Genomic DNA, 26,038 nt, shown 5'->3' with positions numbered 1-26,038 from the left:
AAAAAAAGTGATCCCACATATCACTAAAGCTTCTCTTCGTGATCACTGTTCAAAGCCATTTAACTTGTAATAAAAAGAGTTATTTCAAATTCTAAAATCCAATGTCTGAAGTTCAGATTTGCATGAAAATCGCATCAATAGATATCACACTATCGACACCAGACTTTATAATGAGCTTTTAAACTTATTTTGAAGAGAAAAACCTAGTTTTCAACATTTGGAACATTATTTAATAAATTTTAAAATCTTTTTCAAAAACATTTCTTAAATTTTTATATAAAAATTTCAAGTTTAAGTATAAAATAATATACACATAAAAAAATTAAAATTAACATAAAAATTAAATAAAAAATAAAAATAATTTTTGTAACCAAGGCACACCGCAAACTAAAATAGAAGACTAGTTCCCGATGGTCATCAATTGAAGGAAAATTTGTCCAACACATTAATTAAAAGCTACAACTAACAACAGACTCTATAAAGCTACACAAGATTCTTGGGGATGATGCTACTGCACTAACAAATACAGAGACTCTTCCTAACCCCTAACAGCAACAAGGTTCGCATACTATTCATTATTTTTATTTATAACGAAGTAAAATTATCCTAAATAAGCATGACAGGCCAACAACAACAACAACAACCATCTCAATGAAAATACTTAGAATCGGATTAATGTAATTACTGACCACAACCTCTGGCAACAACACAAATCAGAGACAAGAAGTTCGTAAAACAGCACAGTTCAGTGCATCAACAGAAGATGGGGCTCATCAAACACTAAACAAAAATCTTCAACCAACTTTCACTCTATTTCACCTTCCTGAATCAGGTGAACCATCATCATAAGAGACCAGTCCCCTTCCACTGTCTGGACTTCCTGATGATGACCTTGACTTCGCTTTGCTCACCTTCTTTGGAGACTGAGAGTTTAACGAAGACCTTGATTCTGATCGGCTCCTGCTCTGTGAAGGGGACCTTCGCCTTCCAGCCCTTGGAGAATCTACTGGACTACGGCTGCGAATAGGGGTTCGACTTCGACTTGGGCTACGGCTGCGAATAGAGGTTCGACTACGACTTGGGCTACGACTTGGGCTATGACCATAGCGACGATTTCTATACCTCGGGCTCGGTGATACAGACAGACTTCTTGTCCGGCTTCTTCTGCCTCTATACCTGCAAAAATTATTTTTATTAGGAATCAAGTAACAAAACTCAAACCACCCAATGACCATAGCTACAAGAAGAGCAAAAAACACACACAAACACATAATTTGCCAACAGATTCATACCTTGGAGGAGTTCTTCCTCTTGGGGGGCTTCTATAGCGCCTAGGTGAATACCGCCTGTAACTTGAATACCTAGAATTGGCAATTAATAGAAAAACCACCCATCGGTAAAATATATAATGGTTTTCTGGAAAAAAAAAAAAAGGGAGTATAACATAAAAGAACCTGATGGGACATGTACCTCTCACGATCAATCCTGCCACTGAAACGATAGGACCTCACAGGAGAACGATCTGGAGAAGGGGTTCTGTATCTTCGTGCATAAGAGTAGCGCTCACTGAAACCCCGACCCCTTCTGATACGCTTAGGTGATGCGTCAGGAGAAACACTTGTTGACATACTTCTACCTCGACCAGGAGGTGACCTTACCCGCCGCACAGTGGTGGGGCTCCTTGAATAACTACGACGATAGTTCCTACTTGGTTCCCTTAATGGACTTCTGCTGATGCTTCTCCTAGTAGGAGCCCTAGCAGAGCTCCTACTTATGCTTCTCCTAGAAGATCTTACAGGACTTCTGCTAGTGCTTCTCCTAGACCTTATGGGGCTTCTGCTAATGCTTCTCCGAGAAGATCTTGCAGGACTTTTACTTGTGCTTCTTTTTGAAAGTCTAACAGGGCTTCTACTAATTGATTTTCCTGTTGACCTGGGTGGGCTCCTACTTGGGCTTTTTCGGGACCGGGACCGGGACCTTACAGGGCTCCTACCAATGGTTCTTCGAGGATGTCCTCTAACTGGGCTCTTACTGATGCTTCTATTCTTTCTAGCCCTCGTTGGGCTTCTGCTGATGCTTCTAGCAGGATTCCTGCTCCCACTTCTTTCTGGAAAACATGGAGGATTTCTACTTGCAACTGGGCTCCTGCTCACACTTCGCCTTGGGCTTAGACTTGGGCACCGTCTTTGACTCCTCCATGGACTTATACTCTTACTCATGGTCCTCTTAGGACTTGCACTTCTGCTCCTGCTCATCAACTTTTAATAAAATACCAGATCGGGAAGAATCAGTAAGTACAAAGAATAACTGAGGGAGAAGAATGAAAAGTAGACCTAGATTTGCTCGGGCGATCATCTACCACATCAGGTTGTCTCTCTGCACCTCTGTCAGATTTAGTATCTTCTTCAATGCCATTGCTCTTTCGCTCTCCATTTTCCTTAGGAGCTTCACACTCCTTCACCAAACCAGCCTCTTCAGTCTTTCTGTGAGGAATTGCTCTCTCTGTAGCAGAAGGGGATTGGTTCCCAACTGCAAATCGTAGACAACCCCATTGATATAGTGTAGTAAAAATAAAAAAAAGTTTAAATAACAGAGAATTATCCATATCAGTAGGCTTTAGCAAACAAAGCAAGAAAATTGAAAGTAGAAAACAAGAATATCGAGGTTCCAGAACTCTTATATGATAGCATTACGGGACCGGGGGGGTAATAATCAAATTATGGGTATGACATTTGCCCATGTCAAGTACCCAACAAGCTGATATCCTTTTGGCAGGTGCATGCAAAGTAATAGCATTATCAAGGGAAATAGAAAACAAATGACTTAGGACATTGAATTTCAGGACCATGTCAAATTTTCCTAGAAAACTTCTAGTCAATCAAAATTTTGAGAAAGCAGTCCAAAAACTCCAACACTTACCACTTTTCTGAGAATGCCCTTCATGCTTCTGTGGTTTTCCTTGATCATCATTGTCACTGCTGCTTTCCCTGCTACTCTCACTGTCATCGTCTGTAAGGCTATCTGATGCCCTGATAAAAAAGAGGATATAGTAATTTAAGTTCTATAAGATACTTAAGAAAGCTAATCAGCTCACCCGTGAACTTGAAGCATCATAACCCTATTTGTTTTGCGTGGATTGGAAAAGGTTTTGGTAAATTCCACACCAGATGTATTAACAAAATTAATTTCGAGGGACGAAACCATGATATTTTCTCAACAAATGTTCACCAAGCACTAGAGAGAAACACATGGATCTACTTCAACAAAGACACAAGTGACAACTGCATTTCAAAGAAAGGATAGAAATATGCATTTTACATAATATTTATAGTTGCTATTCATGCGCATCGTTAGTTCATATATGCAACTCATTATGACTTAGGAACAAACAAATCCTGAACAATTTTAGTAATTTACCAAGATTGCAGGTTTTGGATCACAAAAACCTACCATTAGTAATCAAAAACTTATTTTTCTAAGGGGGAAAAAGGAAAAGAACATCTTCTAACGCATCACACTGGAAGCCAAGGAAACAGTAACAGGACCATAAAAGTATTGATTACATCTAGAAAACATTAAAGTCCTCTCATACACAGCTGAACAAGCACAAAACTCAACAAAACATGCACAGGACTCATGTTGATTAACAGGTAATTTGCTGGAAGAGAAGACAATGTCATGAAGTATAAATAGATTGTAAGCATATAACCTTCTTGATTTACGCTTTGATCTCTTATCACGCCTTTTTCTCTTTTTGTCACGTCGTCTCTCTCTCTTTTTTCCACGCCTATATTTTCCTCTTTTAAAATATCTCTTCCTCTTTTTGTGCCCATCATCACTTGAGGAACTAATGTCAGAGGAAGATGAGAGATATGAGTCAGAATCACTATCAGATTCAGATGATTCTATCTCAGAATCTGAGGAACTATCTGAATCAGACGAATAATGTCTTCTTCTCTTCTTTCTTTTGTCTCTTGAAGATTTTTTATTTTTCCCCTTCCTCCGCACTTCATAATTGTTAGCACCAGAAGAAGCATCTTTGCCCGTTCTCAACTTATTTTTCCTCTTGTCTGCAGATAAGATAAAAAAATAAAAAGTAAATTTAAAAAGGAATGATGGCCAAGCCTCATGCAGCACCATACAGGTGCATCTTTGGCAGGTCTACCATAAATTAGATCATGATATTCCATCTTAAGAAATATACCCTCCAATCAGAGATGACTATGACCTATACCTTCAATGACTTCACCACAATTAATAATTTTCACTGTCACAGTTGGTATTCCTTCCTCATCACCCACATTTTCAATTTTCTTCAGCACTTCATTTCCTTGTACAAGCTGTCCAAAGACTATATACTTTCTGCAACATGCCAAAAATGCAAAAGCTCAAGATCCAAGGATGAATAACAGCAAAGCATATATCTGGGGAGGTAGGGAACTGAGAACAAATATTTGAAGATAAGAAACTACCTATCAAGGTCATGATTAGCCTTGAAGGTGATAACAAATTGTGAACCAACAGTATCACGATCAGCAATTGCCATGGATAAAAGACCAGGTCCATCATGCTTTAGCCTAGGTGATTCATCTGAACAAGAGTTGAAATTATCCCTTGTTACTAATCAATTATTAGTGAAAAGAATAGCCTACTGTCAAATTCTAAAAGAATAATCATAAGCTTGGAATTAAGAAAGCATTAGACTTCAAACAGTAAACATACTTTCTTTGAATTATGTCCCTTGATAGTTTGTGGAGATCATAAAATTTAGCATTTAATAGTCCTTAAATGATTTAGCCATCAGGTCATTATGTTAGCACCAACCAATTCTCAAGGACATCCAGATTATTGAGAAAAAATGCTATGACCCAGGCATTGATGGTGCAAAATAAAACTTGTGAAGTGATTTGAAGAATGCATATTGCTCCATCAAAAAGGCCTTTTAGGTGAAGATAGGCTTAGATCAAGAGCCATGGAAAGCACCTACTATATACGATATTAACACAAAAGAAAGCTTTTGCAAAGATCCTAAGAACACCTATTGCTCACTCAGAAACATTTCAATTGCAGATACACCCAAATCTAGATTCAAGGAAAAAACTTAATACAATGTTATCTTGGTATAAATAACCCTAATACCAAACCTGAAATTAAGTCCAAAAAAATTGATCAATTCCATATTATATAGCAACAAATTATAAATTGAAAATAAAGATTTGACATTTTGACCATTAGAAACACAACTTGATAACAAAATTAGAGACTTTGGTCACTTAGGGAGAGTACAATACTATGTACATTATTAGCACATATGACCACTTCCATCATGTACACGATTATGATATAGTTAGAATATTATTCAATTTTCATGAACAAAGAGTAATTACAAACAACAATAGCATAAATAGTACAATGTTTAAATCATTTCCACAAAATGATTGAATTTTAAAATATTAAAAGAAAGGAGAATCTTGCATCCATTCTTCATTAATTTAAGACAACCTAAACTATGTCTATCACTGTAACCTTGGAAGGATGGGAAGAGATCACTCACCTGGAAACTTCCCATCATATATGCTTTCCCCACTAGTTCCTGGAAAAGGTACAGTTAAAATATCAATGTGCTTTTCAAGAGAAACTTCAACCAGCAGTCACATAGATGGCAACCTTTAAAAAGAGATCTTATCTAAAGTAAAATCAATTAACAGCTGCAAAAAATTAAAATAAAAGTCCTCTCTGCAAAGAATGCATACCATCTCTTCTTACAAAATCACCACCCTGCACAACAAACATAAGATGTTAGTCCACAAGAAAAAAGACATTTATGTGCAAAAAAACTGGGTTGGACACAGCGAAGTTTAGTAAAATTTTGAGGATTCACAACATGGTAAATACAACCTTAAAAACTACATCACAAGAAAAGCAGTCGTGACCATCAGCCCTGTTTCCTACAGCATAAACAATAGTAACTGACTAAACGACATTCCACTTCTAAGCCATGTTCTACAAGAAACAGCTAGTGGAAAATCCCGATTAGAAGTAAGATAAAAAAACAAACCTGGGCCAGGGAACCTTTCATGACTCGATGGAAAAAGGAACCCTTGTAGTGCAATGGCTTTCCAGTTTTAGGACCAATGCCCTTTTCTCCTGTAGACCAAGACATATTTTAAGAAAGCAGAAAAATACAAACATGTGAATATATATGTGCATAAATGTCTGCAAGTGTGCTTATCTATACTAACTTGAAATCCGTGACAGACTGAGTTTGGTGTTACAAGTGAAGTGGACACCAACTCAGTTGGGGGAAAGACAAATACAACAAATTTACAAGAGAAAATTAGTACATCAATAAGATCAAATAAGAAATTTAATCTTTAAAAAAAACTAAAAGTCACTCCTAGTTTTCACATGCAGTTTTAAAATCATTTTCACTTTAATTTCTCTTTCATTAATAATAATTAGTTTTTTCAAAGAAGAAAAGAACATTAGTTGAGTAATTTTTATATTCTTTTATTTTTTTCACCCACATGGTGAGTGTGTATTGACATAGCATATGGTAAACAATTACAACCCAGAAACTACCTAGCCCCTGACCACAAATGCTTCTTCAAACGTGAAAAAGATCATATACAACAAAAACTTAAAGAGTTAAGAAGAGGAATTATTCTTAATACAATAATTTAAAAAATTCTGGGAATAAAAGAACATCATAACAATGGGAAATAAGAATATCAGAACCTGTACAAAGGGCACGGAAATTTTCTGCAGTCTTGGGAGCAATATCAGGAAAGAGCTGAAGAATCAAAGAAAACTGATAAATATAAGCAAAAACATAATCTCCAATATACACATATAGAAACCCAATGCATGGTGATTCAAAACAAGAGAACATGGGCAAAGGACAATACAAAAATGTAAAATTTTGTTGACTTGCTTCCATAGCTAAAATGATACCTCAAAAACCATTCTTTCAGCAGGATCACCATCTATTGACACATCCATAAAAACTAGGGGATTCTTCTTCTTTGCCATCTTTGTTCACCAGATTCACAACTCAAGCCAGCATAACCAACAATCTAATCAAATAACAAGCAGCTAGAATCAGCAGATTAAAATTAATATTAGCTAAGAAAGAAAAAAACCTAACACTACTTCATCATTAAAGCATTCCCAAGCTCACCAATCTTCATTAACGAATATAGCAAAACAGACGGGACCTTTTTCCCTTTATATGCGTCATTTCTTTCATTCATTTAACTGTTTCAAGATACTAGTGAAGGTTTTCCAGAACATGGAGCGTATAAAAATAGATTTTCTTATACATAGTATATATCGAGATTAGGAAGAAGAAGAAAATGGAAAGCATTGCAGGTAGCTATGAAACCTGAAAAATATTTCTGGTCCTATTTCAGCTTTGTGCAAATCATCCTAGCATTTCCAAACATACTGATTGCAGGATGCAAGAAAACAAGAAAATCAAGTTGATGGAACCTAAGCCGTAATCATTAGAGCAATTACATAATCAAACTAGTGGACGATTGCAGGGAATCAGAATCCCATATCAGAAAAAGAAAAACAATGGCCATTACCCATTAGAGACATACTTCCCAAACGAAAGCAGAAGCACACACTCTCCTAAAACAGTGAGCCAAATAATATCATAACCAAATCAAGCTGAAAACCTTAAACCCTAGAAAAACCAGCAAAAACACTTAAACCAAGCTTATAGTAAACTCTACCTTAAACCATAAACTCAAAAACTGGAGAATCATACAAAAAAACTAAATATACGTAAACATTTTAAAACGAAGTAAGCAAAAAAAAAACATAAAAAAAAAAACTACGCGAGTATTGCATCAGAAAAATACTCTTTAAAGAAAAGGGGAAAATAGTGCAATAGTAAGTGACAAAGGCAGAAACCCTAGAATGTTCACCTGACCTGAGAAATGCTGAGCCACAAAAAGAAAAAAACCTAAAAAAAAGTGACGATTATAGGAGAGAAAACGAAACCGAAGGCCTAATGGACTTTCTTTCGGATTATAAAGGAAGCCTCCCCTCCCCTGGCCTGGATTCTTATATTGGGTACTGGATTATCCTGTCATTGAGTTTCTGCCTCTATGGATTGGGATCCGTTTTATAATAGGCTAACTTCAGGTATCTATTCGGTTTTGGATGCACCATAGACCCAACTCCAAATGCTTTGTTGTTAAAAGTTTCTAATAACCAAATGATTGATTCGCTGGAATTAAACAAAGGTTTAATATAATAAATATTAATTTTTTATCTCTTGTCATGCAGTATTTTATAAAATTATTATTTAATTATTTAATAGTCATAAAACTCTTTTAATAGAAAATTGTAAATAATATTTTGAACTTTTAAATTTTGTAAAATTATTTTAAAAATATTGTTTCAAATTTTGAAACTTTTAAAATGAACAGAACTTTTGATAAATTATTTTTATATTGTATTTAAAAATGTTTTGATTTTTACCGTTAAATATAAAATAATTTTGAAAATTTTGAAATCAATTTTAAATTTTTAAAAGTTTTAAAATATTTTTTTAAAACGATTTAGTTTTAATATTATATGTTTCAATTTAAAATTATTTTTATATTTTTGGATTTAAAAAATATTATATGTTTGCAAACATATTTTAAAAGTAATTAAAATCCATGCAAAAATTTTTTAAAAATTCAATTTTTGGATTTTTGAAGCTGTTTTTGCAAGAGGCGTGAAGGTAAAATTAATGTCGAAACGTGCTTTTGGTGTTCTGTATGTGTATTTAAGTATGTGATAAGGATGATAGTTTGTCTGAAAAACTGCATGGATTACATGATTTATTTACATTTTTAGTGTCATATCTAAGTTTGATAATAATGGTGGGAATATATGAGAACATGATCAGCTTTTTCCCTTAACTAAAATCTTTGTTTTGCTGTCACTAATTAACAATACTTCTTGATATCTTATTGATTTAAAGAGAAAATATAATCGAGATTTATCTTGAATGAATTTTTTCCTAAAAACTGAAGTTATTTGTTTTTATTTTATTTTTTGCATTTCAATTTGTTGAGTGAAATAGTTAAAATCAAACATTAAAAGAAACTATTTAGTTCTTAGAAAAATATTCATAATAATGTGCCCTTCGTAAAAAAAAAAAAAAAAAGATTATGCATAATTTTTTTTTCCGAACATGCCTTTTTCAAGTATAAGTATGCAAGATCTGGTCATTCATGTTGTTAAGTATCAACATGGACGGATATTTAATTGGAGCTTGAAATTTATTTTTTGGTGATTGATTACAACTCGCATTGGTAGGCGGTTATACCTCACAGGCGGTTGCATGTTTGTTCTCACGTTTCCTGATAGTTACATCCATGGATGGTAAAAACCGGGTATGCTTATCTGCACTTGCATGTACATGCATGTCTATATATAATGGATTTGTTAATTAATTTTTTTTATTTATTGTTATTTATAATCTATAATATATATAAAAAGGCGAGTATGAAAAAAAATTTAAACTGCGAGAACGTTGTTTATTTTCCATCCTATGATTTGCGTTTAAAAATAAAAAGATTGGAGTAAAATAGAATTTGCGATAATTATAGAGTTAAATATAATTATAATTTATTAGAAGTCGTGATAATTAAACTTTTAAAAATAATTATAATTTATTATAACTATTAGTGTTAATTTTAAAATAAATTTATTAGTTAAATAAAATTATAAGTATAAAATATAGAAAAAAATTGTTATTATTATAACTATAATTGTAAGTTTAAACTACAATTAGTTAAAGAAATTTATGTAAAAAAAAGTTGTGTTAATTTCATTTTTAAAATTGTAAAATTTTATTGATATAAAATAGTATTATTAAATAAAATACATAAACAAGTAATAAATTCACATAGTATACCACCCTCATATTAGTATATATTTTGTTGGATTAATAAACTAATTAAACTCTCACAAAGCATGCTAAAATAGGGGGAAAACATCGTAGTATAGCAAAACATTCAATATAGCCAGATTCTAGGGCATATGTGGCTTGCTTCATCGACGGCTGTAAATCAGGTCGATGATGATCAAGGATTCGGGGAAGTTTGGATGCTCAAAAGCTTCACGTCGTCGAGGACTGGGCCACATAGGGAAGAGAAGTCATCACTCCTCATGGTGTAAAAAGTGCTAAGGAACATGATTCTTGTTCTGTTGGAAACAGCCTTGAATTTAAGCTCAGCACGCTTGAATCCCCCTTTGCCCTTTGACTCATATGGGACTTTGAGTGTGTCTTTTCCAGCGAATGCCTCGACAACCAAAGAACCTACACAGGAGTTGTTAGCATCCCCAACCGCAAACGAGAGCCTGTACATTTTTCCGACGATGGTCCTGACTATCTGAGCGATGGCACTCTCTTTTCCAGCAACTAGCTCCACTGCTCTTCGCCCTTGAGGCACAAAGTAATGTGCTGAGTCGATGTACTTGACAGCCTTGAGGGATTCAACAATCCAGGCAGGCAGAGGAGAGTGATCATCCTCGATGTTGGGTGGAATTAAGACACCCCATGGAGTGTTGGGGAATACGTAGGGACCTTCTTCAAAACCTCCATTTTTCACACTGTTTTCTAAAGAAATAGAAACTTGAATAGTCACTCCTTAAATTCACTCTATCATGACACGTTCTACTAGTATGTTTGAAATCAAAACAACAAGCGAAGAGGCATAGCATTGAATGCCACGTGAAACGGGACCAAGGTGTTAGGTATAGCAGTAGCTAGCTCCTTAATTGTCTGCAACAATTCGCTGGCCCAAATCTGAATCATAACTTTGAAAACAAAGGCCACACCACATGTTCTTGTAGAAGTACCATCTCTATCTCAAATTCGTCTCAAAATTCAGTATTGTGCTTTCAACCACAGTAATAACATTTATTGAGCTTAGCTTGATCATATAATTACTCTTAAAAGATGGTATTTAGTAAATATGATATTCAAGTTTTAGCATGCCAAATACTTTTTTTTTCTATAATTACAGGTGTCCTCATTCGTTTTACAATCTGAAATCAGTCTTGTTCGGGTCGGGATGGTATTCAAGTAAAAACTTCCTAACAATGATGACTCTAGGATTAGAATTTGGTCCAAATGCATCGGATCAGAAAGAAGTCCACTAAAAAAACTTTCTTAAAGAATGTATCAAATGCTAAAGTTTTAATTCAATTTTCAGCAAGAACAATGGTGAATGTAAGTTTTAATTAACAGAATCAGACTGCAACATGCAATAATTAATCCTAATTTAAGTTTTATTCCTACAAGAGCCAGCCGGAAGGAGTCATGATTCATGGGTCTCTTTCATTATCCGCAGCCCACTCATCCACCATTTACTTTTGACAGTTGCTCGTATGTCCCACAAAAAGTTAAGCAGAAAAAGACAGAACCCAATTTCTATGTAATGAATATTCCCCAGGTGAAAAACAATCTTAAAAGTTAAATCAAAGCTAATTAAGTAATATTGAAACGTAGGCCGATGGTGAATTGAAACACTTACTATTGGTTGGTCTAGGAGGATATAAAGCCTTGATTGCAACAGCATCGATGAGTGGTCCACAAGCTGGATCTTCCTCCACTCCTGGATTATGAATAATCAACTCTGCAACCTCATATATTGCTTTGAACGCCCATGCATAGTTGTCCCAACCACTGCTACTGTACACAGTCTGGATGGGCAGAACGCCGGAATCAGGCGCCACCGTTACATTCAAACGCTCCTCTTGAGCACAAGTCCGAGCTGCACTGAATGTGATGGAGTAATACATCCCTTTGATCACCTTTATCTTCTGCTTGATGGATGCCTCGTTTCCTAGCCTTACAGCATAGGCCCCTTCGGGCACCACCAGCAGCATGTCCCCTTGCTTTTGCCCTGACTTAATGTATTCCACAAACCCCTCATTCACCCATCCTGGTATTGAGTAGCGTCCCACAACCACGGTGCCTTTCATGTTTGTTGCATTTGGGGCGTTTTCAAAGTTGCCATTTTCCAGTAGTCCTGAAACCAATTACATAGGGAAAGACATTAAACATGTTGAAACCCAAACTCACATTTTTCCTAAAGGGAATGCATATGGTTAAAAAAAGCTATTTATCATTTATTCTAGTTTCTTCAATCATAAATTTCATTAGGTGTTCCAGAAATGAACAGACAGTGATGAAAAAGTAAAGATGTGCGAGTTAGAAAAGAAATAAAACATGATACTTTAAGAAGAAATAATTTAGCATACTTCACCGCTGATATGGTAAATTTTTTGTGTCATTGAGGTTGATGGCTCTCTGCAAAATTATCTAGTCATGAACATGCAAACGCATTAAATACCCTGCATCAACACTCTTTACATATCGGACATAATAAGGTCATTCTCGTTCTAAAATACTAGCTCAATATCCTAGTAGGAATTGTCTCATTAAATGTTCTGCTTTATAGACGAAATAACCAATTTAAATAAACTTATAACCCGTAACAATTAAGAATTCAGGTTTAGTCCAATACTCGTTCGTTATTACTCTCAAAGTATCCGACTTTACAATTCCTTCCCTTAACCCCTCTTTGGTAAAAGAAAAATATAACAATTACGTATACTACTGCTAGCTTAGTAGCATTGCTTGTTCCAACCGATAATCCCGTTTTAAATCTCTCCATATTCCTATGAATTCAGCTCATTAAAAGCAGTCAAGGGGTAAAAAGCAACAGTTTCAGATCAGTATGCAATAAGAAGAGTTTTAGACCCATGGCAACGATCTAGATCAGCGGCTTAAACCACAACACCCCCAAACACAATGCAATCAAAACTGTATGATTTCTTTCCTTTTTTTCCTAATATTTTTTGTTGAACACTCAAACTAAGAGTTGAGCACTCTTAGTGTCGGTAAGGAGTGAATGTATTTTGTTCGATATTAAAAGAATGCATGGATATATAGTCTTACCGTCCGCCACTGTACCGTTGCTGGCAGTACCATTGGTCAAGGAAAGGGAGATATGGCAGCTGGCGCAAAGGAGCACCGATAGTAAGACGAGCCTTTGCATTGCTACAATTCTAGTGTGTAATTTCTGACAGATTTAGGAAATAAAAGAAATGTCAGCTTAAGTTGGTTGGAGCAAAACAGAGGAGAGCAAGGGGCTTATATGCATGCTCAGCTATGAGAAATCCCTTGGATTTTGCCTAAATAACCAACTTGACATTCGTAAATCAACCTTCACGTGGGCGGTTTTTTTTTTATTTTTTTTGTCTTTTTTAAATATAGTGAGGTTGCTATCTATTTTACTGTTCAAAGCTAATCACAAACTCAATCCGAACACCTAAGAAAAAAAACCTACAGTCACTTTCTTGAGCCACTTGTTAATAAAATATTTTTTTAAGTTACAATTGTATATACAAATAATAAATATATGAGGAATATATTAAAACAAGACTTACACATGATAGGGTTTATACCTAAATAAAATTTAGAGCTAAGGCTAACACATGATTTATATAGGGTTTAAGATTTTAAAGCCTTCATGATTTCAACTAGGGTATTAATTATAAGGAATTATAATTCTCTAAACATATTTGGTGATAAAGTGTAATTAAATGTATCATAATAGTATAAAATTGTAATTATATAGTTATACAATTTAAATTAAAAATATTAATTTACATAATTTAAAAATATTAATTACTATAAAAAATTATAAGTACAATTAATTTTTTTCTATACAAGTAATAAATATTAAAATCAAATCATTATATGTAATATGTTAATCCAATAAAGTAGTGGATAATATGATCACTAATAAAATAATAAGAAAATGAAATTTAAAGTTTTTATAATGATATAGTATTTCATGAAAATAAAAATACATAATACTTTTTATAAATACATAGCTTTATAAAACATACATATTTATTTTAGGCCATATATTTATGAGTTTTGATGCTCATTAATCGAGTCGGCCCAGCATGTCTATGCTACTATGTTTTTATGATTTTTGAACAAAAGAATAAGTTAAAATAAAGTGTTGTCTAACTTCGAAAATTTTAATATACTTTTTTATTTATAAAATAATTTTGTTTAACTCTGTAAAATACATATAATTATAGTTATAATTTAATTTCTATAACTTGTATAACATAATTTCTAACAAATAATATTTTAACTTTTATAATTTGTTTATATTTAGACGTGTCTATGCTTCTAATATAAAATTTATATCTTGTATAAAAAATAGTTGGATTTGGGTGTTTGAAAATTATACCAGTGTTTGGGAAATCGTAGTGTAATTACTCCAATTTTTAACCCCTCTAAAAATTAGAAAGTGTAATTAGGGTGCTTCAATCACATCCAATTCAATGGGACGCACCCAATTACGATGGTAATTATCCAAACATACCAAACATGTGTAATTACAAATAATTACATCTAAATTCAATTACCAAAAGATATTATAAATATACCTTAAAATTAATTTGAGTTCAAATTATCGTTGTACAAAGAAACCTCATTGATTAAAAAATTGTAATGAAATATCATGTTTTTACTTGGAAAAGAAAAATAGCAATCAAAATTACTAGTTTGGACGGATTATATAGTATTTTAAAATTATTTGTACTAATTTAAATATCAATATTTATTTGTATATTATATAAAGTATATCTAATTAATTAAGAGAAAATGAAAATACAATTTTTAATTTATGAACCAAATAACCATTAGTTTTGTCTTATATTTTGATCGTAAGTCTAAATTCGGAATGATGTAAAGAATCGGATGAGTGGGAAAAAATGAATTGGATGTTTTTCATTTACTTGGTTGATAATATGATTTCTTTCTAAAAACCAAAAAAAAAAAACTGAATAAAAAAATTTCAGATTTAATATAATTAAATGAAATCAAATATTACAGTTTTTTTTTTTAAAACCTATAGAATAAAATCAGCTAAAATGGGGGTTTGTGTGGGAGGTTAAACTTTAAAAGACAAAAACTGTTGAATGTCACATGGGATGGGGTTCAATCCCTAAGCTGTTGCTACGCGCATGCAAGCCTACCACACACTAAATTAACCTACTCTCTCTCCATCTACGATGACATCTTGAGCACGACTTGGAACGGATTAATCAATTAGACCAGTTGGATCGGGAACTAATAAGAGTACTAGTTCGAAGAAAGATATTGAATTAGTTGACTCGAGAATCGATACAAGCTGATTAAACCGTGTAACGATCTGAATTTCGTTGGTGTGGAAAGTTCAATTTTAAGGTTATAATTTCTTAACTGAAAGTGTTGGAATATTGAACCAAGATAGTTATTAGATGATTATGAGATTAGAAAATAGAATTATTTATTAAATTATTAAATAGGTTATTAAACATAGTATGAGGACTAAATTGAAAGGTGACTAAATAAGTGAGATTTGATTAAGAAATTTAGCAAAATCTTAGTGTGCAAATAAGCCAAGGCCTCAATAGCAATTTAACCACGATTGAGTTAATATTAGTAGACCAAAGTGACCTGACCCATTGGATTCCACTAACTAATGTCATGTTAGACTCTAGCCATTCGATTTGTGATTATTAAGTTAATTAAGCTTAATTAAAGGTTAATATATAAGCTAGTGGGAAAGAGAAAACATGTTTATATAATTTCTCCTTCATCTTCTCCGACCGAAATTAAGAAGAAAGAAAGGGTTTAGGTTTCTCCACCATTGCCGTCCACCATTTTTGTAAGGTAAGCATGTTTTCTTTGAAGATTTTTATGGATTTTCAAACTAGGAAGCTAAATTTAACAACCCAATAAGTTAGAATTTTCTATTGTGCACATTTTGTGAAGTTACATTTGTTGAGAACATAGAAAATTGAAGCTTGAAACTATAAAATACTTGATTGTTAAGCTTAGTTTATGTGAGAAACATGCTAGAAATGAATTGGGTAATGTTGGAACAAGTTTGATTAAGCTTAGGCTAAAGGGGTAATGGTTGAGTTTTAAGGACTTATGTAATATATGAGAACTTTGGCGTTGAATGTTATGAATTGATAGGTAGATATTAGATCGGGAAGATGAAAGATACAAGAATTTCTGGCATTAGAGTTATAAGTATGGTAGTCGATTCTACACCGGTTCTGGTCGTATTAGTTAATGTGCACCGTTCTAGTGTTAAAGCGGAACAAGCAACATCCTTTTTCGAGCCAGTGATAATTCTAGCCTATACTGATTGCACTAGTTCATTTCAGTCAATTCCGGTCGTATCGAACAGAACACGATGCATGGGTTGATGCATGAATAATATTAAAGAAATACAAAACTTTTAACTATTATGCTAGAAACTTAATTTGAATGTATTAACCAATAAAAAATTATTACACTAGAAAATAAAGTTTAACTTTTTTAATTTTTTGGGACATACATTCACATTTAGAATATTATAAATAAAAAAACCACTCACTTGATTATCAAAGAAAAAGTTTCATCCATCCTTCAGCTTTTTTATCCAAAAATCCCAAAACTCTTGAGCTATCTTGTTTGTTTTGAGTTTATTAAATGATAAAATTTTATTTGTGGAGTTTAATTTGTATTTTATATAAGCGGCAAATATTTTATATTTAAAATTTATTCAATATATGTAATTATTTTATATATATTAAATATATATATTTTTAAATAATGATAAATCTAAAATTGTACACCAAAACAGACCACTACAAATACTTACCAGTTTTAGAAGAAAAATATAGCATCCATCGATGTGGTATTGACTACCTTGATTATATGGGACCTAAGTGAAAATACGCATAACATGCTTTAATTTTAAGTTATATATACTTAATAATGACAACTTATACAAGTAGATAATTTAAACATGTTTTAGCCTAATCGAAATTGAACAAATAAATTAAAAGACTAATATGTTGTCTATCAAATCCAACTGGGGAGATACCTTATCTTGGGTATCAGAGTGGATGACTTCTATAAGATAGAGATATAAATGCGACTAATTAGACTAACAATACATCGAACAGTACCCAAGTAAAATAAATCCTCGTTTATGTATTTATTCACTTGTTACATTTATAGTATGATATACCTTAATTATGAGTGGATGATGGACATGCGTGACTTGTGTACTTTGATCTAAATGAAAACTTGAGTTCAAATAGATAAAGAAACGAAAGTTGTTACGTTGGGTATACGACTTCTGCATGATTAGCATCATTCCACAACAATAGAATTCATAGTCTAATAAGGGTAAATGATGTCATCTCATTGACATTACATGATAGAAGAAAAGTAACATGTTCTCGAGTTGTTTGTCTTAAAAATAAAAAATTTAATTACTATTTGTTAGTAATTGACTTTTCATGAAGGAAGATGTAATGGTTACCATGAGGATAACACACTTATGGCAAGGTTACTGAACGAATACTTAATGAGTGACTTTTGTAGTGGTATATAATAAATGAGAGTTCAATCACGATACTTTAGTGGAAGGGCTCTAGATTAAATAATGTTGCATACTAGCTCTATTAAAATCAGTCATATTGAATTTTTTTTCAATTTACCCAGCTTGAAGAGTGGATCTTTTGAAGGCTTTGATACCAAAATTGTTATAAATTCAATGTTAAATTTAAAAAATTTAGAGATTTGATAAATGAAGAAGAAGGAGAAGAAAATTTTGAGTAATTTCATTCATGAAAATAGTGGCTCGTTACATTATAATTTATATTTCAATTTGTTCTAACAACTAAATAACAGACTAGTACTATTGAATTATTTTTGGACAATTGTCATTAGCCATGGTTGGCTAGCTGTTGAAATCAGTAGTACAATTAGTTGTTGTAATGGTAGGCTGGAATAATAGCTCTTATCTTAGTTTGTGGTTGGGTCATCTATTGGGCCTGTGTTTGGGTCTATTTTGCTCATTCCATGAAATCCTTTAACACTTAGTGATATCTTTCATACTTGAATTCTTGAGCCCGCTGTTTTGACCCACTCTTTAAGTAGGCCCACTTCCATTCGGCTTGTTTTGTAATAGCCCGTTTTCAGTAATCTTGCTTGGTGATAAATAAATAAAAGAAAATATCATAATGTATATCACTTTTCCCAAAATTAAATACATGGAAACCCTAGCTAAGAGAAGAGAACTCAAGCAAGCTTGCTTGGCTTAATTAGTTAAGTAATCTTGTCCCGTTTTTAGTAATTTTTATGTTTTCAAGATCGTAATAGCTTAATTTAGCTATCTTGGGGATTAATTTGCAAAGTTATCTAAGTATTAAAGTTTACCCATGGATGAATATGCATGAATTATGAAATTTATGATAGAAAATGAAATGTTGTTGATAGATAAACAACTTTTGTAAAGTGAGTTTTATAAAATTGTGATTTAGGGACTAAATTGTAAATATGTAAAATTCATGAAAAATTCTAAATTTTATGAAATACATGGGATTTTAATGTTATATGTAAAAATCGGTTAGGCTTGAAATAAGGATTAAATTGCATAATTTCATTTTCCGAGTCTAGAGACGAAATCGTCATTAATAAAAAGTATAGGGGCAAAATGGTAATTTTTCCTAAGATGTGAATTGAATTGAATATGAATTGTATTAAATTGAGTTAAATTCACTTGTATAGATCCAGGTAGACAAAATACGAAATTAGATCAAGGAAAAGAGAAAGTGTCGGATTAGTAGACAACAAATCAACGAACACTTGTCAAGATAAATTCGTGTAACTAAATTATGTATATTTATATGTTTGAATTTAATGTTGTATATGTGAATTGTATAAATGCCATATGTATGAAATTGATCACATATCTGATAATATCTGATAAATAATAAGTCTCGTTTGGATAAATGAGATTCGGTGGATACATGGTTCCCAAATTGGTTGTGGTCCTGTATATGTTGCGGACACACCATAGCTCGAAAGAGCATCCCGTTATTAGCTCTCATGAGCATCCGAATATTTGGCCCTCTTGAGCTTCTTGTTATATGGTTCTTGCGAGCTTCCCGTTAATAGCTCTTCGGAACATCCTTACCAATCGTGATCCTGATTGTGTTGTGGGTACACCGTAGCTCTTGTGAGCGTCCCATTATATGGCTCTTCACGAGCTTCCCGATTAAAGGCTCTTTGTGAGCTTCCTAATTAATGGCTCTCCGGATCTTCCCGATATGGCTCGCTTGAACTTCCCAATATATAAATGTAACACCCCTTACCCGTATCCAACACCGAAATAGGGTACGAGGCATTACCAAAACACATACACTTGTAAACGTATTTAACCGAGTTATAAAATTTCATCAAAATTAAAACTTTCAAAATAATTAACATGTTTCTATAACTTTTCACAATATATCCTTAAAATATTATAATCATAATAATTAGGGCCTGCGAGACCCGATACATACTCATGCAATTTAATGCTTCATTTCCATTTCATTCAATTCGCAATTTCTCATGCTCATAATTTAAATCATATCACTAGCAATTTCCATTTAATTCACGTACAATTCAATGACATCAAGTTCAAAACTAATACGTATTTACCATTTAACTCAATGTTTATTGATTATACCATTCAATAACACATTTATGAAATTCTCAATTTTGCAATGAAAATATCACTTTAGTTTGAATAACAACATCGTCCTGATATAAATACACTACCACTTATCCATTTACTTTAATTCTTTTGGGCCCATTTGTCACTTACCATCCTTAATCAAATTAGGGAACAGTCACGGAAAATTGAGTACTTCACTTTCATTTTGCCATAGTATAACTATGGTCTTACGTATGATTACTTATCACTTGTCCCTGATCAGATAAGTGTAGCTAGGCTACCACTTATCACTTTGCCACTTGATCAGATAAGTGTAGCACTTATCACTTTGTCACTTGATCAGATAAGTGTAGCTAAAGCTACCACTTATCACTTTGGCTCTTGATCAGATAAGTTTAGCACTTATCACTTTGTCACTTGATCAGATAAGTGTAACCACTTATCACTTTGTTTCTTGATCAGATAAGTGTAACCACTTATCACTTTGTTTCTTGATCAGATAAGTGTAGCCACTTATCACTTTGTCACTTGATCAGAAGTACTCAAATCCGACGTTCCACTTAATTTGATCATTTATTCGATTTTCACATTTTTATTTTATTCTCATTTTAACAATAAATACATTTCACCATACATTGTATAATTCATGAAATTAACATTTAATCATTAAATTTCAGCCATATGAACTTACTATTTCATTATCTTCCACACTTGTTTTCTATGCACATTACACAAGATATAAACATATCATTCAACCATAGTTGCAAGCTAGTGTATTGAAACATAACTTTTTTTGGAACTAACCACATGATAAACCATTCATGACATTATTTCATGCCAAATCATATACCGAATATACCATACACACATGCTATGAAACTTTATTTTCACACATGAGCTTAAACCATGTCCAATAATGCACAAATTTAAGCATCATTTCTATTTCATCATCTATCAATTATAATCAAACATATGACCAATTATACACAAATCATTCATATATTTCTCAATTTTCCTCCTCCTCCTCTCCATTCCACATCCTTAATGTGTATAACACACTTAAACAACATTAACCATAATTTCAATATTCACTAACATATATATTCAAAGCTGTTTATCCGAGTCAGAGTCACTAAATTATTTTTATCCAGAGCTACAGAGCTCCAAATTAAGATCCGTTAATTTTCCCTGAAACTAGACTCACATATCTTCATACCATAAAATTTTCAGAATTTTCGGTTCTGCCAAATAGTACAGTTTATTCTTTACAGTTTCCCCTGTTTCGCTGTCTGACAGTTCCGACCACTCTTCACTAAAAATTAATTATCTCATTGTACAGAATTAGGATGATGTTTTAGCTTGTTTCTTCTAAAAATAGACTTATTAAGGATTCTAACCATATAAACTATAACTCATAATAATTTTTGTACAATTTTTAATGATTTTCCAAAGTCAGAACAGGGGAACCCGAATTCATTCTGACATTGTCTCACAAAATCTATTATATCTCATGATTTACAATTCCATTGCTCACATCTTTTCTTTTATAAGAAACTAGACTCAATAAGATTTAGTTTCATATTTTATTCATCCTCTAATTCAATCTCTACAATTTTTGGTGATTTTTCAAAGTTACACTACTGCTGCTGTCCAAAACTGCTTTAGTGCAAAATGTTGATTTCCATTTTGCCCCAAATTTCACAGTTTATACAATTCGGTCCTTTCTCAATTAACCCCTCAATTAATATAATTTTCTCTATTAGTACTTTACTAGACATTATAAGTTGTTACACAACTATTGAAATTCAGAATTTCCACATATAACTCTATCTTCAAACTCTTTTACTATTAGGTCCCAAACATTCACTTTCTATTCAATTCTTTCAAAAAATCAGCATATGAACAATTTAAAGCTCTAATTTCATGATAAATCATCATATAGTTCCAGCACATATTCATATCAACTTTCAACTTCTTTCATAAAATCAAAAACTAATGAATTTAACAAGTGGGCCTAGTTGTAAAATTCATAAAAATACAAAAATTTCAAGAAATAGTCAAGAATTGAACTTACTTGTAATAATAATATGAAGAATCAGCTTGAAGAAGCCCTTCCATGGTGTTTTAGCTGATGAGAATTCAGAAAAAATGAAGAGAAATCTAGATAATTCCACTTTGGTCCTAACTTTATTAAGCAAATTTTGCAATATTCCAATTTTGCCCTTAATTCTCTTTACTTTCTGCTGATTTCATGCCCCTGTCGTCCAGCCCAAATAGGCCTTGGGTCTATTTACCTTTTAAGCCCTCTTCCTTTTATCATTTAAGCTATTTAATCATTTCCTATAATTTTGCATTTGTTACAATTTAGTCCTTTTTGTTCAATTAATTATCGGAACTTTAAAATTTCTTAACGAAACTTTAATACTAACTTTTTAACACTCCATAAATATTTATAAAAATATTTATGGCTCGGTTTAAAATCCCTGAGGTCTTGATACCTCATTTCGATTCTAATTATTTTAATATTTATTTCTAGTGCACTATTCACTATTTCAAAAATTTTCCTAACTTCACATTTAACTTATACTTACTAAATTAATAATATTTTCTACCCATTTGTCGAATTTAGTGATCTCGAATCACCGTTCCGACACCTCTGAAAATTCAAGCCATTACATTTTTTTTTCGTCGGATTTGTGGTCCCGAAACCACTGTTCCGACTAGGCCTAAAATCAGGCTATTACAATGACTATCCGGAGCTTCCTGATTAATGGCTCTTTGGAGCTACCCGTTATTGGCTCACATGAGCTTCCTGATTATGGCTCTTATGAGCTTCCCGTTATACAGCCCAGATAAGCTTCTCGTTAATGGCTCTCAGGAGCTTCCTGTTTTATGGCTCGAGAGAAGGCTTCTCAATTATGTGCTCTAATGAGCTCCCCCGAATATGAATTGATGGATTTCAGATTCGTACACTTCATGTGTACTACCCTTGTATCCATCGATATTTTAAATGATTCAACGGGTAAAGTTTCGATATGAGATGAAATGAATTCAATATGAAATACTATGAGAAATATTTGAAGTACAAAGATATGATATGTACATGTTCAGGGATACTTGAAGAATACATGTATGTGGAAATTGAATATTGATGAGCTCATTCATTTTTCTTGGTATTTCTGTGAATTACATGACTAACTAAGGGTGTGCAAAATTCGGGTAAAATCGAAAAAATTCGGTTAACCGATCGAATTCGGTTAACCGACCGAATTGATTAACGAAATTTTTCAGTCGGGGGTTGGTTAAGGATTTTTTAAATTTTTCGATTAACGGTTAAATCGGTTTGAAACCGGTCGGTTAACCGAATTTTTTTGATTTAACCGAATTTTGCAAGGTAATTGGGAAACCATGGCCCTTAAATTAAACCCAGCCGGCCAACCCAATTTATTTTCTCTCTTCCAGGCTCCAATCCTAAAAACCAAACCTTTTCTCAATTCTCAGCAGGTAACAACAACACAAATCGGATTCTCAATCTCAAATTCTCAGTCGAATCGGGAAAACCCACCATTTTTGTTGTCCATTTCTCTTCCAGCACACCAATACCCAGAGGCCAGGTTTGCTTTATTCTAATTTCCCTTTCATTTTTTCCAATTTCTTCAATGACAGATATATTTTAGGGTTTTGTTTTGTTTAGTTCCTGTACCTTTTTCTGATTTAACTTTTCTCCTTCTTCTTTTTCTTCTTTTTCTTCTTCTTCTTCTTCTTCTTCTTCTTCTTCTTCTTCTTCAGTTCTTCTTTTTTTCTTTTTAAGTTCCAAATCACTGCAAAATCCCACTTGTTGTTTTTTGTTAATAGTACAGCCTGCTTCGAAAGTTTTCAATCTGCAATATTTTTTCCCCTGGCGTTATGTTCTGTTTGGTGGCTGAGAAAATGTAGGAAGCAAGATAAATAGGCTTTTGATTTCTGACAGCTATGTTAATATCATTTCATCAAAGTGATTTTTAATTCACTACCTAAACCAGAAAAATAAATTAAATGCGAATAGAGACGAAAATGAGAGTTTTGTTCTCTGGATTTCATGGTAACAATAATGAATATAGACAATTATTTCTGTTTCATATCTCAACAGCGTTCCAATTCTTAATTGTTATTATTTTTTCCTTTGTGAAATTGGAATTTCTATGGAAGGATTGCTTCAAAGTCCTTAAAGGCATTTGGTTTAGTTGAACTCTGTGTGTGTTTTCCAGGTTGAATATGTGAGGCAATTAGATGTCACCCAACATTGTTTCTATTTAGTATTTACTGTCTTTGAATGTGCCTTCAATTTCAAAGATACTGAATTTGGTTTGAAAATTGTTTCCATTTCAATTTTCAAAGATACTGACATTATCTTAAGATATAATTGTTTCAATTACTTCATCACTCTTGCTTTGCTTGCTGCTCATGCTCCTAATTTGCATATTCTATTTTGTTTAATTTTTATTTTTGTTAAAAATTATTGAAATACAAAAGATAAATGGTAAATTTATTTTATAATGCTATAAAACAAAATATTTAATACATATTAAATACAATATAGTATTTCTTTTAGAAATTCAACAGTTTAAAACCATATCATAAATCCAATAAACATGAAAGCAATATATAATTAACACAACTTGCTCTTGTTTTTAATTTTAACTCCTTTGTATTTCTATTTACATTAATAAACATATTATAGCGACTATAAAAATAGCAAAAGATTATTGAACTTAAAAGAAGAGAAAATAGTTGTCTGCTTTGCTTTCAATTTTCATTCTATTGATAAAAGATTTTAATCTCTAAATTTTCAAAATAAGATGAAAAAAATGCATTTTTTTAAATTCTCTTACATAGATTTTTTAATATCTATTTATAATTGGCGCTATCAAACAAATTTCTAATAACTTTAACAGTAACTTAGCAAAGTGTTAACCTTTTCAAAATTTATTCTATTTCTATCTCAAATTTTAAAGAAACCTTAAAACCCCTCATCTCTGCTATAGTCATAGTGCAACCAACTTCTATTTGGATTGTTGTGCGCCATCCGTCCTTCCTCTCTCTGATCTTCCCTCTACTTTTTTATATTGGAGTTCGATGGTTTGTTGAGAAGAGCATGGCTTTGTTTGCGAGAGTCAATGCACCAGTAAAATGACTCCTAATCTAGTGGCTAATGCCTCAATTTGCGTTGTTGACTCTTCTAATGCTTGTGTTTTTGCTAACCAATTTCAACCTTTGTCTCTCCGAATTGATGACTCGATATTATTTTGATTTATTATATTTTTTTTCTTGCAGAATGTCAACCGAACCAACATCTATTGAGGGTAGTGTTACACCTCCTATTTTGATAGATTCTGAAAATTCAGGAGTTGGAGCTTCAAGCCAAACAAAGAGGAGTAACAGGAAAAGAAAAGCCGCTCCTCAAAGGTCAAAAGTTTGGTCTCACTTCACTAAGATTATTAATAGTGAGGGTGCAAGTAAGGCTAAATGTAATTATTGTCAAAAGGAATTTTGTTGTGATATAAAAATAAATGGTACAGGGTCATTGAAATATCATATTGGTTCATGTAAGAAAAATCCTAATAATGTTGTTGAAAATACTCAAGGACAACTAGTTTTACCTAGAAAGGGAGTTGAAGGGGGGAAGGGAATCTTTCAACTTGGAGATTTGATCAAGAAGCATGTAGGAAAGGATTAGCACAAATGATTGTGATTGATGAATTACCTTTCAAGTTTGTTGAAAGTGAAGGTTTTAATAAAGTTATGTTTGTGGCATGTCCTAGGTTTCATATTCCTTCACGAACTACTATGACTAGGGATGTTTATCAATTGTATTTAGATGAAAGGATCAAGATAAAACAACTTTTTGAGAAGTTCTTGTTTTAGAATTTGCTTAACTACTGACACATGGACTTCTTTGCAAAGAGTTAATTATTTGTGCATCACTGCTCATTTTATTGATAATGATTGGAAATTAAATAAAAAGATTTTAAACTTTTGTCCAATTTCTAGTCATAAGGGTGAGTCTATTGGGATGGTGATTGAGAAATGCTTATTGAATTGGGGGATTGATAAGTTGTTTACTGTTACTGTTGATAATGCAAGTTCAAATGATGTTGCTATTGGTTATTTGAGAAAGAAATTTAACCCTCGAGAGGGTTTAGTTCAAAATGGTAAATATCTTCATATGAGATGCATGGCACACATTGTGAATTTGATTGTTGTTGAAGGCTTAAAGGAAATGAATAAATCTGTTGAACGTGTTAGGGGGCTGTTAGATATGTGAGACAATCTCCAGCTAGATCACAAAAGTTTAAGGAGTGTGTTGTGGTGGAAAAGATAGAGTGCAAGAAGATGTTGTGTCTTGATGTTTGTACTAGGTGGAACTCGACCTACTTAATGTTAGACATTGCTCAGAACTTTGAGAG

At 32.7% G+C, this 26,038-nt stretch overlaps 2 protein-coding genes across 6 annotated transcripts; both read right to left on the bottom strand.

The window, feature by feature from the left end:
* Nucleotides 1–388: 388 nt before the first annotated feature.
* Nucleotides 389–8,101, bottom strand: LOC105780599 (peptidyl-prolyl cis-trans isomerase CYP95). Of its 5 annotated transcripts, none has more exons than XM_012605270.2 (14): nt 7,940–8,101; nt 6,955–7,076; nt 6,739–6,793; nt 6,059–6,147; nt 5,754–5,778; nt 5,555–5,593; nt 4,473–4,590; nt 4,235–4,362; nt 3,710–4,070; nt 2,920–3,029; nt 2,334–2,529; nt 1,471–2,241; nt 1,293–1,361; nt 389–1,176 (listed from the first exon to the last, which is right to left on the bottom strand). In XM_012605270.2, the coding sequence occupies exons 2-14, from the start codon at nt 7,030–7,032 to the stop codon at nt 816–818; spliced, it is 2,400 nt and encodes a 799-aa protein (XP_012460724.1). In that variant the 5' UTR covers nt 7,033–7,076; nt 7,940–8,101; the 3' UTR covers nt 389–815. The 5 variants fall into 5 exon arrangements, with proteins under 5 accessions (XP_012460724.1, XP_012460515.1, XP_012460594.1 ...); XM_012605061.2 differs by having other exon boundaries at nt 1,471–2,247; nt 7,940–8,100; XM_012605140.2 differs by having other exon boundaries at nt 1,471–2,247; nt 7,935–8,077.
* Nucleotides 8,102–9,932: 1,831 nt separating this feature from the next.
* LOC105781566 (protein DUF642 L-GALACTONO-1,4-LACTONE-RESPONSIVE GENE 2) lies at nt 9,933–13,168 on the bottom strand. Its single transcript, XM_012606112.2, has 3 exons — nt 12,977–13,168; nt 11,547–12,044; nt 9,933–10,627 (listed from the first exon to the last, which is right to left on the bottom strand). Exons 1-3 carry the CDS (start codon nt 13,074–13,076, stop codon nt 10,092–10,094), a joined length of 1,134 nt encoding a protein of 377 aa, XP_012461566.1. The 5' UTR covers nt 13,077–13,168; the 3' UTR covers nt 9,933–10,091.
* Nucleotides 13,169–26,038: the final 12,870 nt, after the last annotated feature.

The sequence above is a fragment of the Gossypium raimondii genome, chromosome 7, assembly GCF_025698545.1.
Source record: "Gossypium raimondii isolate GPD5lz chromosome 7, ASM2569854v1, whole genome shotgun sequence".
In the NCBI taxonomy this organism is placed as follows: domain Eukaryota; kingdom Viridiplantae; phylum Streptophyta; class Magnoliopsida; order Malvales; family Malvaceae; genus Gossypium; species Gossypium raimondii.
Note: the sequence above shows the minus strand (reverse complement) of the source record. Positions and strands in the feature narration are given on the sequence as shown.